General features: G+C 40.5%; 1 protein-coding gene across 1 annotated transcript; it reads right to left on the bottom strand.

Moving 5' to 3' along the window:
* Positions 1-9,881: 9,881 nt before the first annotated feature.
* NEUROD6 (neuronal differentiation 6) lies at positions 9,882-13,393 on the bottom strand. Its single transcript, XM_006832157.1, has 2 exons — positions 13,063-13,393; positions 9,882-11,728 (listed from the first exon to the last, which is right to left on the bottom strand). The coding sequence occupies exon 2, from the start codon at positions 11,705-11,707 to the stop codon at positions 10,694-10,696; it is 1,014 nt and encodes a 337-aa protein (XP_006832220.1). The 5' UTR covers positions 11,708-11,728; positions 13,063-13,393; the 3' UTR covers positions 9,882-10,693.
* Between the last annotated feature and the right edge of the window lie 3,057 nt (positions 13,394-16,450).

The raw sequence follows: 16,450 nt of genomic DNA, 5'->3' as shown, positions 1-16,450 counted from the left end.
ATCCTGGCTTCTAAGGAACATTCTGGATGTACTTCTTCCAAGATAAATTTGTTTATTCTTTTGACCATCCACGTCATTTTCAATATTCTTCACCAACACCACAATTCAAATGCATGATTCTTCTATGGTCTTCCTTGTTTATGGTCCAATTTTCACCTGTATATGAGGCGATTGAAAATACCATGGACTGGGTCAGACACACCTCAGTCCTCATTGCTCTTTAATACTTCAAAGAGTTTTGTTTTGTTTTGCTTTCCAGCAGATTTGCTTACTGCAATATGTCCTTTGATTTCATGATCATTGATTTTAGATTCCAAACAAAATGTAGTCTTTGATGACCTCAATCTTTTCTCAGTTTATCATGATGTTATTTATTTGTTCAATTGTGAGGATTTTTGTTTTCTTTACTTTGAGATGTAATCCATACTGAAGCCTGAAGTCTTTGATCTTCATCAGTATTTCAAGTCTTCTTCACTTTCATAAAGCAAGGTTGTATCATCTGCATGAGTCTTCCTCTGATCCTGATGTCACATTCTTCTTCATATAATACAGCTTCTCAGGTGATTTGTTCAGCATACAGATCAAAAAACGCAAGCTGAAAGGACACACAATTTTCCTGATTTTAAACAATTTAGTATCCCTCTGTACTGTTCAAGCAACTGCCTCTTGGTCTATGTACAGGTTCCTCATAAGCACAATTAAGTATTCTGGAATACCTATTGTTTATCCATAGCTTGTTATGACCCACACAGCTTAACACCTTTATATAGTCAATAAAGCACACATAGGCAGCTTTCTGGTATTCTCTGATTTCAGTCAAGATCTATCTGATGTCAGCACTGATAATCCTAGTTCCACATCCTCTTTTAAATCAACTTGAATTTCTGGCAGCTCCCTGTCAATGCACTGCTGCAATCATGTTTGAATTATGTTCAGCAAAATTTTATTTGAATATATTATGATATTGTTAGATGATTTCCAAATTCTGTTGGGTCATCCTTCTCAGGAATGGATACAAGTATGGATCTTTTCTAATCGATTGACTTGTTACCTGTCTTTCAGATTTCTTGTCAAACATGAGATGAGTGAGTGCCTCCAGTGCTGCATCAGTTTGTTGAAAGATTTCAATTTGTATTTTGTCAGGTCCTGGAGCTTTTGTTTTCGCTAGTGCCTTCACTGTTGCTTGGGCGTCTTGCTTCAGTGCCATTGGTTCTTAATCATATGCTGCCTCTTTTTTTTTAAAATTTTTTATTGTGAATTGACTGATAGTTTACATGGGAGAACATCAGTATTACACTCATCATTTTATTGCAATGATTACAATCTCCTCTGTGCATCATCATTCAACAATATTTGCTTTTCTTCCCTCTGGTGGTGGTGGGGTATACACAAAAACACCCAGGGATATATAATCATTTAAATAACCAAAGGGCACATTCTGCAAGCCTGCCTCCTGGCTGCCAGCACTCAGTCCCTCTCTTTCCATGATTCTAGAGTCCCCAGCTGTTCCCTTTCTCCATGTCCTCATCTCTGTCTCCATCTCTGGTGTCGCTGCTTCTCTGGATAGGGTCCTACATTCCACTCATGCTCTTCTCCCTTGATGATCCTAGGGTCCTCTGTTTCTGGAATGTGAGATTATCTACTCCCCCCATTTTTGTTACAGAACTTCTACCTTCACAGTTGTGACAATTGCAATTAGTCATGATAACAATTACTCACTATTGAATCATAAGCATCTTATCCCCATCTCTTTTCACCAGACCTGTCTAGAAAAGATGAAAACTATTCAGTGGGGACTCTACCTTCTCCTGCATACTTATAAACTAAACTCCATCTTAAAAACTTGCAAGCCAGTCACTTCGTGCCTTTATCATCCCCTCATTTTAGGTAGCCAATGTCTAAGTTGCCTGTCCCTGCCAACCCTGTATACAGAGGGGATATGATTGATACTTGGTGTGAAGATTCCTTCCCTCTCAGTTGGTATTTTGAGTTACTACATCCATAAGTATAGGTCAAATTCATCAAATTATAGCAATTTACACTTGTGTCCTTTATCCAAAAAAAAAAAATTTTTTTTTTAATCTTCCTCTAGTCGAGTTCTGATCATCAAACCATCGAGTCTAGGTTAAATGGGCACTATCTGTAAGTTTGAGCATTCCTGTGTGTCTCCCCTCACTTCATATCAGCTGGATGCTTCACTCTCAGCCCTAGTCCTCCGTGGCTATGTCCTTGTCCATGGGCTCAGGAGTCCCCAAGTTCACCACACTTCGGACCAACCAGCCCTTCCTCTTCTCTCTCTCATCTCCAGGTCAATAGAAGTCTGTGGAATGTGGTCAAACTCCATATGCTACCTCTTGAAATGATTGAGTATCAACTAATTCTTTTCGGTACAGTGATTCTGTGCATTCCTTCTATTTTTTTGTTGTTGAGGTTCCCAGAGTCATTTAATATTTTGCTTATAAAATCCTTCAATATTGAAAGTTGAAGCTTGAATTCTGTCTTCCGTTCTTTCAGCTTGAGAAATTCTGGTTGTATTCTTCCCTTTTAGTTTTCTAACTCCAAGTTTTTGCATATTTCATTATAATATTTGACTTTGTCTTCTTGAGCTGCCCTTAGAAATTTTCTGTTCAAATCATTTGCTTCCTCATTTCTTTAAGTTGCTTTAGCATCTCTACACTCAAGAGCAAGTTTCAAAGTCTCATCTAACAACCACATTGGTCCTTTATTATTATTATTATTATTAAACTGAAACAAAAACCATACAGGAATATGTAATCATTTAAACAACCAAAGGGCATATTCTGCAAGCCTTCCTCCTGGCTGCCAGCACACAGCCTTTATCTTTCCATGAGTCTTGAGTCCTCAGCTGCTCAATCTCTCCATGCCATCAACTCTCTGCCTCCATATTTGGTGTCACCTCTTTTCTGGTTAGGGTCCCAGGTTCAGCTAATGCACTTCTCTGCCTTTTTTTTTTTTTTTTTGGATCTCCACAAGCCTTTATTGTTGTTAAGTTTGTGATGGCAGTCTAGTGCTTATCCTACAGTAGCACCAGCACAAGCTTTTAAAACCAAACATCACTGTTTTTTGCCACCCCTCTGCAGGGAAACGGGCCCTCCCTCCACCCTTGGCCCCAGGGCCCTTCCACCTTGAGAACATGCTTCTGGATCTTGGGGGTTGTGGGGTGTGCAGAGAGATTTTCAGGTAGAGGTCTCACCTCCAAGCCAAGGACAAGTCTCCTTCCTGTGACCACTGGTGAGTGAGGGGCGCCCTTTCTGTGAAGGCAGGGAGGAGAGGGCCTTGGTGGGGTACTGGGGAGAGCGCAGCCCCTCTCAGCTGTCTAGGTCCCCTCTCTCGGCTCCAGCGAGTGGGCCCCGCTGGAGGGGAGGTGCCTGCCCACCCGTGCCAGGCTGATGGCGCTAAGTGATTCTGGGTGCTGTGCTCCCCCAGGGCCGCGCTCATGGCGCTCTTAGCAGTCTGGGCACAGTGCGTGCATGGCCTCTGATACACTTCTCTCTTGATGGTCCTAGGATCCTCTATTCCTAGAATGTAAGGACTACTCCGTCTTTTTTGTTATACATCTTCTACATTTACAGTTGTGGCAATCACAATTAGGTATGATAACAATTACTCACTATTGAATAGATGAAATCTATCTCCACCTCTTTTCACCAGACCCATCAAGACAAGAGGAAAACTTCAGTGGGGACTCTACCTTCCCTTGCACACTCTGAAACTAAACTCCCTCTTGAAAACTTGTAACCCAGCAATTTTGTGCCTTTATAGCTCCCCCATTTTAGGTAGCCAGTGACTAAGCTGCCTGTCTCTATCACCCCTGCATACAGAGGGGAGAAGCTTGATCCTTGACATGGAGACTCCTTCCTTCTCTGTTGGTATTTTGAGCTACTATATCCATAAGCATAGGTCAAATTCATCACATTGTAGCCATTTACACTTGTTTCCTTTATCAAATTACTTTATCTTCTTCTAGTTGAGTTCTGATTATCAAACTATCGAAACCAGGTCAAATGGGTACCATCTGCAAGTTTAGGTGAATACCCTCTATTCATATCAGCTGGACACTTCACTCTCATCTCCAGCCCTCCATGGCTATGTCCTTGTTCATGGACTCAGGAGTCCCCAAGTTTCTTTACACTTCAGACTAACCAGCCCTTCCCCTTATCTCTCTCCTTTCACGGTCACTGGGAATCTATGGAACGTGGTCAAACTCAGTCCATATTTTCATTGCTGCCTTTCCCTGATTTCCACTGCCATGCAGAACAATGTGGTCACCAGCAAGCTTATGTGCCTGCTTACATGCTCCTTTTGAGTTTCGGTGTTGGAGGAGGGTTTGTCCTATGACCGTTTGCTTTCTTCTTTATGATGTTCTTGATGTCATCCCACAACTTGCCTGGTCTTCGGTTATTAGTAAATAATGCATCAAATCTGTTCTTAAGATGGTCTCTAAATTCAGGTGGGATATATTCAAGGTCCTATTTTGACACTCATGGACTTGTTTTCATTTTTTTCAGTTTGAACCTGAATTTGCATATAAGCAATCAGTGGTTTCTTCCCCAGTCTTCCCAGTCTTGTTTTGGCTGATGATATTCTCCACGTCTCTTCCCACAGATGCAGTCAATTTGATTCTTCTGTATTCCATCTGGTGAGGTCCATGTGTATAATCACCTTTTATGTTGTTTAATAAAGGTATTTGTATTAAATAAGTAATTGGTCTTGCAAAATTCTATCTATCTCCAGCATCATTTCTTTTACCAAGGCCATATTTTCCAACTATTGAACCTTCCTCTTGGTTTCACAATCCATTCACAAGTAATTATCAATGCATCTTGTTTGCAGGTTTGATCCGTTTTAGACTGAGAAAGTTGGTAAAATTCTTCAATTTCATCATCACTGGCTTAGTGGTTGAATCACAAATTTGAATAATAGTGGCATTAACTAGTCTTCTTGTAGGTGTATGAGTATTATCCTATCATAGACAGCATTGTCCTTCAAGATAGATCTTGAAATGTTCTTTTTGATAATTAATGAGATGCCAGTTTGTGGTTCCTAGTATAGTAAACCATATGATTGCCAGATTCAGAATGGTCACTATCAGTCCATGTTAGCTCATTAATAATGCTTAGGATATGGATCTTTATGTATTCTATTTCATTTTTTGATGACTTCCAATTGTCCTAAATTAATACTTCATACATTCCATATTCTAATGATTTATGCATGTTTGTGAATCTTTTTTTTTTTTTCTCATTTTGAGTTGTGCCACATCAGCAAATGAAGATTCTGAAAGCTTAACTTTATCCACGTCATTAAGGTCAACTCTAATTTGAGGAAGCAGGTCTTTTGCAGTCGTATTTTTAGTGTCTTCCAAGCTGAGGGGCTCATCTTCTGGCACTATATCTGACAATGTTCCTTTTCTATTCACAATGTTTTCAGTGGCTGACAATTCAGAAATGGTCTGCCTCTTCTTCCTAGTCTGTTTTAGTCTGGAAGCTCCACTGAAACCTGTGTACCATGGGTGGGCTCTACTAGTATTTAAAATATCGGTTGCATAGCTTTCAGTAACACATGTATCATAGTAACAAACTAACAGGCTAGTAGTGGGAAAAGTAGATTAGAGGTCATATTATACAAGGCCTTATATATTGTATTTGCTTCATAAGGCTGCCTTAACAAAGAATCACAAACTGGGAGGCTTAAAACAATGAAGATTTATTATTGCACAGGTGTGCAATAATAAATCAAGGTGTTGTAGGGACGTCCTCTGTAGGTTCTACCTGGCTTCTGGTGGTTCTTGGGGATGCCTGCACTCCTTGATTTATGGAAGTGTCACTTCAATCTCTGCTTTTATCTTCATGTGGCCACCTGCCCTGGCTTTCTCAGTGTCTGTGTAGCTCCTCTTTTTCATAAGGATAACAGTCATATGGGATCCGGGCCTGTCCTTCTCCAGTATGACTTCATTTTAACTAATAGCATCTTAACTAATAATAAGATCGTAGGAGAATTGATGCCTTTGAGTTGTGGTGTTGGAGGAGAATACTGAAAGTTCCATGGAGTGCCAAAAGAACCGATAGATCTGTATTGGAAGAAGTGCAACCAGAGTGCTCCTTGGAGGCCAAGATGGCTAGGCTTCGTCTCTCATACTTTGGACACATTGTCTGGAGACAGCAGCCACTGGAGAAGGATGTCATGCTGGGTAAGGTGGAGGGTCAAGAAAAAGAAGAAGACCCCCAACGAGATGGATCAGCCAGGTGACATCATTGATGGCGTCAAGTGTGGCAGCGGTAGTGAGGTTGGCCCAGGATCGGACATTGTTTCATTCTGCTGTGCATGGGGTCGCTATGAGTCGGTTCCGACTCCATGGCACCTGACAACAACAACAACAACAACAATAACATCTGCGAAGACCCTATTTCCAAAGAAGCTGCCATTCATAGGTTGGGGAGGGTGGGTAGAACTTCAACATCAATATTTTTTTGGGGGATACAATTCAGCCCATAATAGGTACCAATTAATGGACTGTGGAATATTGCTTAAGGGTGAAAATCTGAGGATAGTCTTTGTCCAACTAGGTTCATTAGCTCTGTGCCTATGGGCAAGTGACAGGACCTGGCTGATTGTCTCAGTGAGGATCCTACGAATGATGATGCTCTTTCAGGTTAAATGAAGTGATTATGCGTAATGTTTTGTAACTTGATTTTATTCTAGGTGGCAATGTACTCTGCTAGAAAGATCTGTTTCCTAGCTTCCCTTAAATCTATGGATGGCCAGTGGAATATAAGTAAAAGTGATAGGGTGGTGCTCTCAAAAAAAATTCCCAAAAGAAGACTGATCAAGTTGGTGGGACACTTGGAAAAAATATTTCCTCTCCTTCTTCTTTTTATTTGGAATAAGGACACCATGGTTAGCACTCCAGCAGCCATATTGGACCATGTGGCAACATTAAAAATGGAAGTCTTACACTAAGGCTAATAGGGCAGAAAGGCAGATGGTGTTTGGATCTTAGATGCCCCTGGAAGACCCGTGCACAATAAGTTGTATACCAGCCTTGTACTAACTATCACAACTTATTTTACATGAGAGAGAAATAAACACACCTTTATTTTGTTGAAGCCACTTACATACGTTTTAAAAATTTATGTGGCCAAACCTAATCCTCATAAAAGCGAAAGGACAAACATGTGAGAAAGTAAATACAAGATCCACAAAATTGAGTTCAAAAGAAGAGATGCTTACTCTATTTGAAAGACGGTAATTTTCATAAGGGTTCAGAAGAGGGAAAGACCACTATACACTAGGTGGGCAAAGCAGTGAATTAGGAAAATGGCTGGGGCTAAGGTATTCTGACATCTGGGCATTGTACACTTTCTCACTGAGTCAGCCCTAGGTAGTGAAGCAGGATTTCTGCTCAAATCTATCTGACCCTTCATGATTCTAAATTGTACTCTACAATTCCAATGGGCAGCCGATCAACTCTGACTCACGGCGGCCCCATGTGTGTCAGAGTAGAACTGTGATCCATAAGGTTTTCCATCGCTGATTTTGGGGGAAGGAGACAGTCAGGTCTTTTTCCCAAAGAACCTTTGGGTGGCCTCAAATCCCTAACCTATTAATAGCTGAGCACATGAACCATTTGTATTACCCAGGCACTGCAACTGTACTCTACATTATACTTTCCCCCTTCCATTGGGGTGATATCTGAAAAGGTAAGAGTTTGCAGAGCATCTGTGATGCTGGTATATGAATGAATAAGCCATATGATTTCTCAGGATCGCAAAGTAAACAGGAAACAGGAAGAGTCCTACTGACAAGCAGACACATAGGAGATTCTCATGCCTGGGTTCATCCGTGGGGTTAGAAGGATGAATAAGCCTAAGGATCAGTCCTACACACCCTATCCACTAGCAAATAGTCCACTCAAGCGGGAAGCACGTGTGCATCCAAACTATGGAAGACATTTCATATTCTTTGCCGTCTGCCCCTTCAAGGCCCTCTTTTACTTGAGCCCCTTGTGAACAAAGCCCTGAGATCAGAAGCTGCTACTGAACATTTGCTTCTTACACAGACATTGCCAGCTGCTTTCCTTCTTCGCTCTCCCATATTGCCAGAAGGGAGATGCAGAATACATCTCCTGTTGCAATTTCTAGTTCCAACATGCGTTTGTGAACCTGGAAAGACTACCCAGTTTTCACGAGCTGTCTGACTCCATACGGTTCTGAGCAGGCTCCAGGCTGTTCTATTAGGTCACCAGGTCACCTTGGAGCAAGGAATGTAATGGGGGGCGCATCTTACCTTGGCTAGTAAGTAAACAACAGACCCATCTTTTTTTTTTTTTTTTTAAAGCAAGATTCTTTGATATCCAGGTACTTTTTCACTTCTTTGCTGTATGGTCAGACGGGGGTGAGCAGAGACCTACTCTTAGCATCTGGGCAGGGGTGGGGTGAGGGGTCTCTTTAAGGCCTCACTACCCTGTACGCGGGCCCAGACGGGTAGGTTGTGTACCCATATAGAAGAAACAAACAACGATTCAATTCTGTGCCCCAGAAAGTGGGAATAGTTGTCTACTTTGAGCAAAGTCCTCTTCTTTCCCCCTCTTTGCTTTCCCCTGCCCTCCAGTGAGTTCCTGAACAGGTACTCAGACACTTGCTGAGAAGGTGTGTCAATCACCCATCGAGTTTCAAGCCAGCGGCTTTTCAGCATCTTTGCCCCTCTGAGCGCCACTAGCGGACTAGCGGTCTCACCAAAGGCCCAGAGCTCAAGGCTGGAGAAACTGAGGGACAGGATACACTGCCTTCTGTAAAATGTGGCCCAGGTCTCGCAGCCTTGACTTAAGGCGTCCTGAAAGCTGTGGGAAAGGCAGGACAGGGTCAGCGCTTAGTTGGCTTGCTCCCCGATCCCCATGGCGGCAGACGGACCCCCGTGAAAAGTGCACCCCTTTTTCTGTCTTCCAGCCTGGGCCAGGGCAGGCCGCCTCCGTGTCTCCCCGGCCCGCCCGCCGCTGCTGTGCGCTGCTCTGCTCTGGGCCGGTCCCCACGCCTCGCACGCATTCCCTTCCCAGGCCCAAGGACCCGGGCCCCAGGGCGCCCACTGAGGGTGGGGGACGGACCACTGTGTGAGCGCACCGCCTGCGAAGATGGAGGGCGCAGAGCCGCCTCCGTTCCCTCCCTGTCGTGCTGCGCGGGCTCGAACCAGCCGGTGTAGGGGGACACCAGCGGGCAGCTTTCACGGGCTGTTGTGGGCGGACCATTTCCAGTCCCTAGATCCATCACCATCCTTCGCAGATGTGCCTATTTCTCCTTGGAGGCAAACTTGTGTTAGAGAGGGCACCTTGAGTGAAGTCATTGGCACTTGGATTTTATTCTAATAAGAGTTCAGTCCCTAGGTCGCTATGAGTCCGAACCGACTCCATGGCACATAACAACAACAGTTACCCAGGCACTGTTAGAGTAGGTTTTAGGTGGCCTTTTGTCAAGAAACTTTTAATCAAGCAGAATTTAGCCTCTAATCGGTCAGACTTATTTAAAAGGCACAAGTAAAGCCTTCCATTTTTAACACCCACTGTGATGTTTGCTGGAAATTTGCCACCGAATTTAGGCTCAAGTTGAAGGTTACCAGGATTTATCATTGCTTCCCCAGGATGTTTAACCCTCATGGGGTCCTCTTCTTTGACTTAAGATACTTAAAAAGAAAAGAAAAGAAAAAAATCTTGCAAATGTTTGGGCCATTTTGTTTGAGAAATTTGTTTTATATCTCAGATGATTTTGAAATCCAGAAATATTTCTCAAGTGTTGAAGACAGAAAGCAGCTGTGTACCAGGAAATAATAAACATCATGCAAAAATAGCACAGCTAATAGATGGCCTTTATGAGTGGAAATATCTATGTTTAATTGCTTTAAAAATATGGGTGGAAAACACAACTATACATTGTGATAACAAACCTTTACAGATAATTTTTTGAGCAATACAAAACAAATGCTGAAATATTTTTTCTTTACGACTGAAATAATTTTTGCAAAATTATGACACCACCTACCCAAATATTGTGTTGCCCCATCTGCAAATACTTGAAGAGGAATAGTTACCAATTGAATGCATTTAGATTCATCCTTAATAAAAAGGAAATTGCATAGTTTTTTATATTGTTACACCATCCTCAAATTTACCTTCCAATATCATTGTCAGCTTAGTGACAATCTTGATATTTTAAATTTTCAGTCTTTCAGAGATACATAATATATATTACCTAATAATTATAAACACATTGCTTTATTCATCTGATTTTAATAACATGCATTTTAATAATTACTGTACAACCAAAATAGACATTGAATTCTGCTATTCTCTGTGCATGTCTTTATTCAACAGTTTATTCTTAGACACGCTGTTCAAACAAATTAAGTGAATTTCAAACAAAATAAAACAAGGTGTGTGTGTGTGGGGAGGTATCCTTCCAGTAGAAACAGAATCACAGTGCTTTACAGACAAAAGGAAAGGAAAAGAAGTTATACGAAAAAGATTTATTATCACATAAAAAAATTCTCACAATAGTTGAAACACACTTCTGAAACTAGTAAGCCACTTAGATAGAGTTGTGCCAATTACTCAGCCCACAAGCATCTGCTTTGTCTTAATTAGACTGGGGAGGTGAATGACCACTGTTTATTTTCATTTTCCTCATTAATTATGAAAAACTGCATTTAATTCATCTTGCATGGTGAGAGATTGGCTGCGCAGATGTAAGTCGTAAGGGAAGTGGCTGTCGGTGGGCAACCTGAACATGGCACCCTGCCCAAGGGGACCCCTGGGTGGCACTGCACAGTAATGCATGCCGTAATTGTAATTTTTGCCATAGTCCAAGGTTTCTTCTTGCTTCAGGGAAAATATCCCATTATAGTTAATTGGGGGAGGACTTAAGGGACCTTCAAACTGAGGGCTGGCACACTCGGGGGAAGTGCTTTCATAGAAGGATTCATACGCACTGCAGTAATTGTAGGGTTTCATGGACTTGGAATTATCAAGAGTTCCATGCCCTGGGGGAGTGGTGAGCTCAGGGCTGTGATAGGGTGGGTAGAAAGTAGAGTAGGGTGACCTGGTGTGGTGTGCAGCCTCCCCACCCTGACCCATCAGGAAGCTCCTGGCGTTGAGCTGCAAGCAGCCTGCCACCAAGTTTGTCGTTGGCTGGGAAAGACCTTTGCATAAGTTTTGGACGAACGTGAGCAGATCGGGTCTCTTGCCGATTCTCAGAATTTCAGAAAGTGCCCAGATGTAGTTTTTGGCCAGGCGCAAAGTTTCTATTTTGGATAGTTTCTGCGTTTTGGAATAACAGGGGACCACTTTTCGTAAATTGTCCAGAGCGTCATTGAGGCCATGCATTCTGTTCCTCTCTCGCGCATTAGCTTCCTGTCTCCTGAACTTGACCCTTTCCAATCGGAGCTTGGTTGTCTTTTTTTTCCTAAGACCCCTCCTTCGGGGCAACCCATTTTCATCTTCTTCTTCCCTATCTTCTTCCTCCTCTTCTTTCTCCGTGTCTTCTCCCGGGGCCCTTTTGATGCTCTTTCCTCGCAGGACAATCTGTTTGGAAAAGCTTTCTGGTTTCTTAATTTGCTTCTGGTCCTCGCATTCTCTAGAAAACTTTCTGCACATCTGGGTTTCTGGCATTACAACAGACTCATCAAACGGTAGTGTTAACATGGTTCTCTAAGCTTAAATTACCTGAAAAAATGCCAGCACAACATTTAAAGTGTTTTCATTTTGAAAGTTTATGCATTTAAAACATACTTAATGGCTTCATCATACGAATTCAATAGCACTTGAAAAAGATTGATTACAGGGCTAATTTTTATACAGTAAATATAATTTGAGTTTGCGCAGACTAGTAATAATAAAACCATTGATACATGCATTAGGAATAATTAATACAGGCAAATTATCAAAAGAAAATAAAACATGAAACATTTATTGTAATACCCCCACTGTCTCTGTTTCTCTTTGATTTTAAACTGACACTTAAAATACAAAAAGGACCATGGAATGCAAGCAAATGCAGAGCATGATATAGCAATGAAGAATTTCATTAATTCTAACTCCCCTGAGTACAAAATGAGAAGAGAAACCAGTTTTTAAAATGAAAAGTGCTCTCTCTCCATTAGCTGACAAATTAGTGTTTTGTTTTGTTTAGAAAAACTAAATAAGCCTTAACTTTATTTGCAGTATCCTACAACTGTGAATTTAGATAAGTGGCTATGGGAATACACAGATTAAAAAAAAAAAAAAAAAGATTAATCAGAGCCCATTTTTAAACTGATTTCTTTCTAATCAGTAAAGAATTATGTAAAAGAGCTCTATTCTCCCAGCCTTCAAAAAGAAAAGGGAATTAAGCTAATTTGGAATAAACTCTATAAATAAATTTTAAAAACAAAACAAAAAAATCACTGGTAATTTTTTATTTTAATCCAAGAACAAGTCGAGACTGCTTTTGCATGTAAAATTTCTCCAAATGTAAATTGTCTGTTTACTGCTTTTCAAATCAACCTGAACAAAAAACACTCTCATAGTGTTTTTGTTCTACGAGCCACAGAAGTCTCCCTCTAGCTAATATCTGACAGGAACGGTCCAAGGGTTCTGACTGCAATTGTGCACGTGTGTTCAGAATCCCGAATGAAAGGGGAAAATAATTTGTGTTTCAAAGGCATTTTTGGTTTTCATTTGATGAAACAGCAACTATTTTCATCGAAAGTCTTCCAACAAACAGGCACAGTAAAACAGAGACTTTTCAATTTAACAATCTCCAGCCCCTCTCCCTCTCTCTCTTGTCTCCACACACACACATACACATACACACGCACACAACTCTTAGTAATGTCCACATACTTGCAGTGTTACATAATAGCAGTGAAAGTATGTGATAATTGTATCATAAGAATGAAATATGATGAGAAGTTAAAGATGGCAAAGAGCATATCAGTATTACAAGACAGTGACACTGTATCTTTAAATACTTGCATGCAAAGCCAGCATCAATTGAAGTATATCTTTATTTATATTACCTTAGGTTTTAATTTCATTCAATAATCAGTTCTCATTTTGGGTCTTCCAAATCTTTTCAGGCTGTGTGTCGCATCGTCTCCTGGAGTCTCTAGATCTGTGTATATCTGCACTATCTCATTGATCTCTAAAAAGTGACATTGATGCCAACTGCCAGAGCTGGTACCCATGCCATCTGCTAGTGACGTCACAGGGCAGAGAGAACCATGTGATCCTCTCTCTTGGGACCTTCATTCTGCACTGATCATCTGGCATCCCTGTAAGTGGGTACCAGCATTCATGTATCAACACAGAAGGTTAGACTGATAGGGAAAAAATCTGCACCAGCATTTCCCATACAGTAGGTGCTTTTCTCCTGGAGCTGCTCCGGCTTTACTGGCAATCTGTAGAAAGAGCTGTGTTAGTGTACAGTTTCGCCCTGCCAACGGTGTAACTATTAGGTAGTGGTGAATATCCCATTCATTCACAAGGTGGGCTTTTGTGTGTGAGTCAGAGGGTTTTGTTGTGGTTGTGGGTGTTGTTTTGTAAAGATCACCATCCCATCATTGCACCTGGGTACCCAAGGAAAGAAAGCCATGAAAGAAGCTGGGATCAGGAAACTGGTCTGGGAGATGCTTAACCAAACTAAAATCTATGTAAGCAAATAGGGGTCAACAAAGGTCTCCTTATGCCCTTATTTTGTTTGCTGGCATGTAGCTTAAGGATGTGTCTGTGTTGGCTTATTAACATAGAAGACTTCTGCGCTTCTTAGGAATTTAGAATAAAAGGACAGCTTCTCCATCTGGGTACTGTGAAAGACAGTCTCAGATGTTCCCTTTCCTACACTTGCTGGTATCTTTCAGCAACTTTTCCAAGATATCCTTAAGTAAATAAATACATATTTGTATGGGAGATATATATATATATATATATATATGTATGTATATGTAGTATATATGTTATATATTTGTATGTATATAATGCAGAGATGCTGTAAGTTCATTGTTAAAGATTTCAAGCTGCACACTCACATCCTCTACCCAAAGTCACTAACTTCACACTTTTATTGTCTCCTGTCTCTTACCAACATTTACATTTGTTCCTTCTCATCTCATTTCAGACACAATAAACATAGAAATGATCGCTTAGGATTTTGTCTTTCTCTGGCAATCTGCTGAGTTATTTAATCAAAGATTAGCTTGCCTGATTTTTATTTTTGGAGTTTTTAGATTTTCTTTCCTCTCTTAAAATCTTCTCCTCATTCTTGTTTTTTCTTTCTTTTGGTCAATATCAATTTAAATATTTTCGGTGTCTCCATCAAGGTTATTTCTTATTTATCTTTTTATCCTCTCCACCTCCCCCCTTGAGTTTCTTTTCAACAAACACAGTGTAGAAACCATGAAGCAAAGCTGTGCAGACAGTGGCAAACTCCATCATCCCTTGCTTTTCTTCAGTTCCCTGAACTCCCCACTCCTTCCCCGAGAAAAGGACATGGTATTTCAGGGTTGCCTGTCAGTAAAATGAAAAGTGAACCTTTAAAAATTAAAAGTTGAACAATAAACAAACAAACACAACCTTTGTTGTTTGACATCTGAGTAATCTCCTTCTATAAAGTGAGAGAGTATGCTTTAGGTATTAAAGTAATCCCTGGCAGAGCTATAACTGTTGAATCTGGGTTAGCATTCCCTTTTTAAATCTCATTTTTGAAAGGCTCAGAGTTCTACTGCTTTAATGCACGTGAGGTCCAAATTGGCATCAGGGTCCTCAAACTAAATTAAATACCTCATTCATTTCCAACCCCATCAAAAAGTTATTCAACTTTGCCTGGACAATTGTAGAAAATATGGGAATGCTGGTGAAAAGAATCATACTGAGTCAAATGAAGGAGATTTATAAAAATATAAATTTAAAATAAAAATAATGCTATAGTTCACAAGTTAAAATCAGTGACCCTAGCTCATGTTTTTGTTTCTGTTTTTTTAAAATTTCAAAGTTTGTTGCCTAGAAAGCATATATTACTGGTAATGGGTGCATTGTATATATTTGATATAGGTTTTGGTTTTTTAAAAGTCAAATGCGTTATATTAATACATAGCATTTCTATAGTAAGACCAGACACAGGATTTTGTTTGTTCTCACATATGGTTTAAATTTCAAATGTATAGGAGCATAAAAGTATCAGAATCAGGAGCCACAGAACAGCCATTCTGTCATAAATTTTGCCTCTTGCACAATATTCTAAACTTACAAAGTCTCCAGAAGCTACATTGTATTACAGGGCATCACAAACATGAAAATCCAAACCCAGACTAGATGACATGCTGTATCCGTAGAAAATTAGCATCAACATAGCTCATGGAAAGGATAGGTTTTATACTTTTCCTTTGCATGTGCAGATAAACGAAGAAGAGTTTATTGATGAAAACATTTGGGGCTGTTCTATTCCAGGCTTTGAACATGAAAGAACAATCTTTGGGGGGCAGGGATTCATGTTTAGGTTTTCTATTAATCTATTGTTTGGATGTCTTTCACCACCACCACCACCATCACCCTGGCCCCGGGGTGGGGGAAGCAGGGGGAGAGATAAACAAAAAGCTGTTATGTCAAGATTTAGGAAGGATTCAGTGTGTTTGTGTAATAATCCTTCAAAAAGAAATTTTGTTATGCATCTTCTACTATAGTTCCAGATATGCAAATGCCTCTGCTGTTAATATACATTCATAACATACACCATAACGGCTCTTCTACTCCACTAAGAAAGCACGGTAGCACCAAATACTCCAAACAGAAATACATTCTGAATTATAGATGAATATTCACAGTATAGTGTCACCATTTCTATCATATAATTACTCATTTTTCAAGAATCACTGCATGTGAAAGTTCACATCTATAACTCAACTTGATATGAATTTAACTGATATAATTTTTGCTTCTGGGGACATGGAATGTTTCAATAGAGTTTTAAAATGTGCCCAATGTCTATCTGTCTGCCTGCCAGTCTCCTCCTTGTTTTCAATGGGTAAAAGCTCTCATTTCACTTATTAAAAATAACCCACAGATCGAGTTTGACTCAGTTATATGGCAAGAGAAATTCAAAGTGTAAACTAAGGCTCGAGTGTTTTTGTTAATTTTAGGTCATCCTGTTGCTACCTGCATGCAAATGGGAATTTGATTGACTTTCCACAGTCCCCGCAGAGCATTTTGGAACATGACAGACATTTATGTCATCGTTCCAAAGACATAAGGCAACAGAATGTGGACCTATGTAAGATCAGGCAGCAAAATCCCAGGATCAGGTCCTCTTGCTCCCCAGATGTGTGTTACTTCCTGAGATAGCGTTAGAACAATTTTCTCTATTGCGTTCCCCCCCACTCCCCCTTTAGCTTTCGGCCAAATGTTTCAAGGCAT

Source organism: Chrysochloris asiatica, unplaced genomic scaffold (assembly GCF_000296735.1).
Source record: "Chrysochloris asiatica unplaced genomic scaffold, ChrAsi1.0 scaffold00006, whole genome shotgun sequence".
NCBI lineage: Eukaryota > Metazoa > Chordata > Mammalia > Afrosoricida > Chrysochloridae > Chrysochloris > Chrysochloris asiatica.
The sequence above is the reverse complement of the archived record's forward strand: the minus strand, read 5'-3'. Positions and strand labels throughout refer to the sequence as shown.

Bases quoted from the DNA above. Each gene is read 5' to 3' on its own strand.
- NEUROD6 (XM_006832157.1), bottom strand. From the start codon at position 11,707: ATGTTAACACTACCGTTTGATGAGTCTGTTGTAATGCCAGAAACCCAG.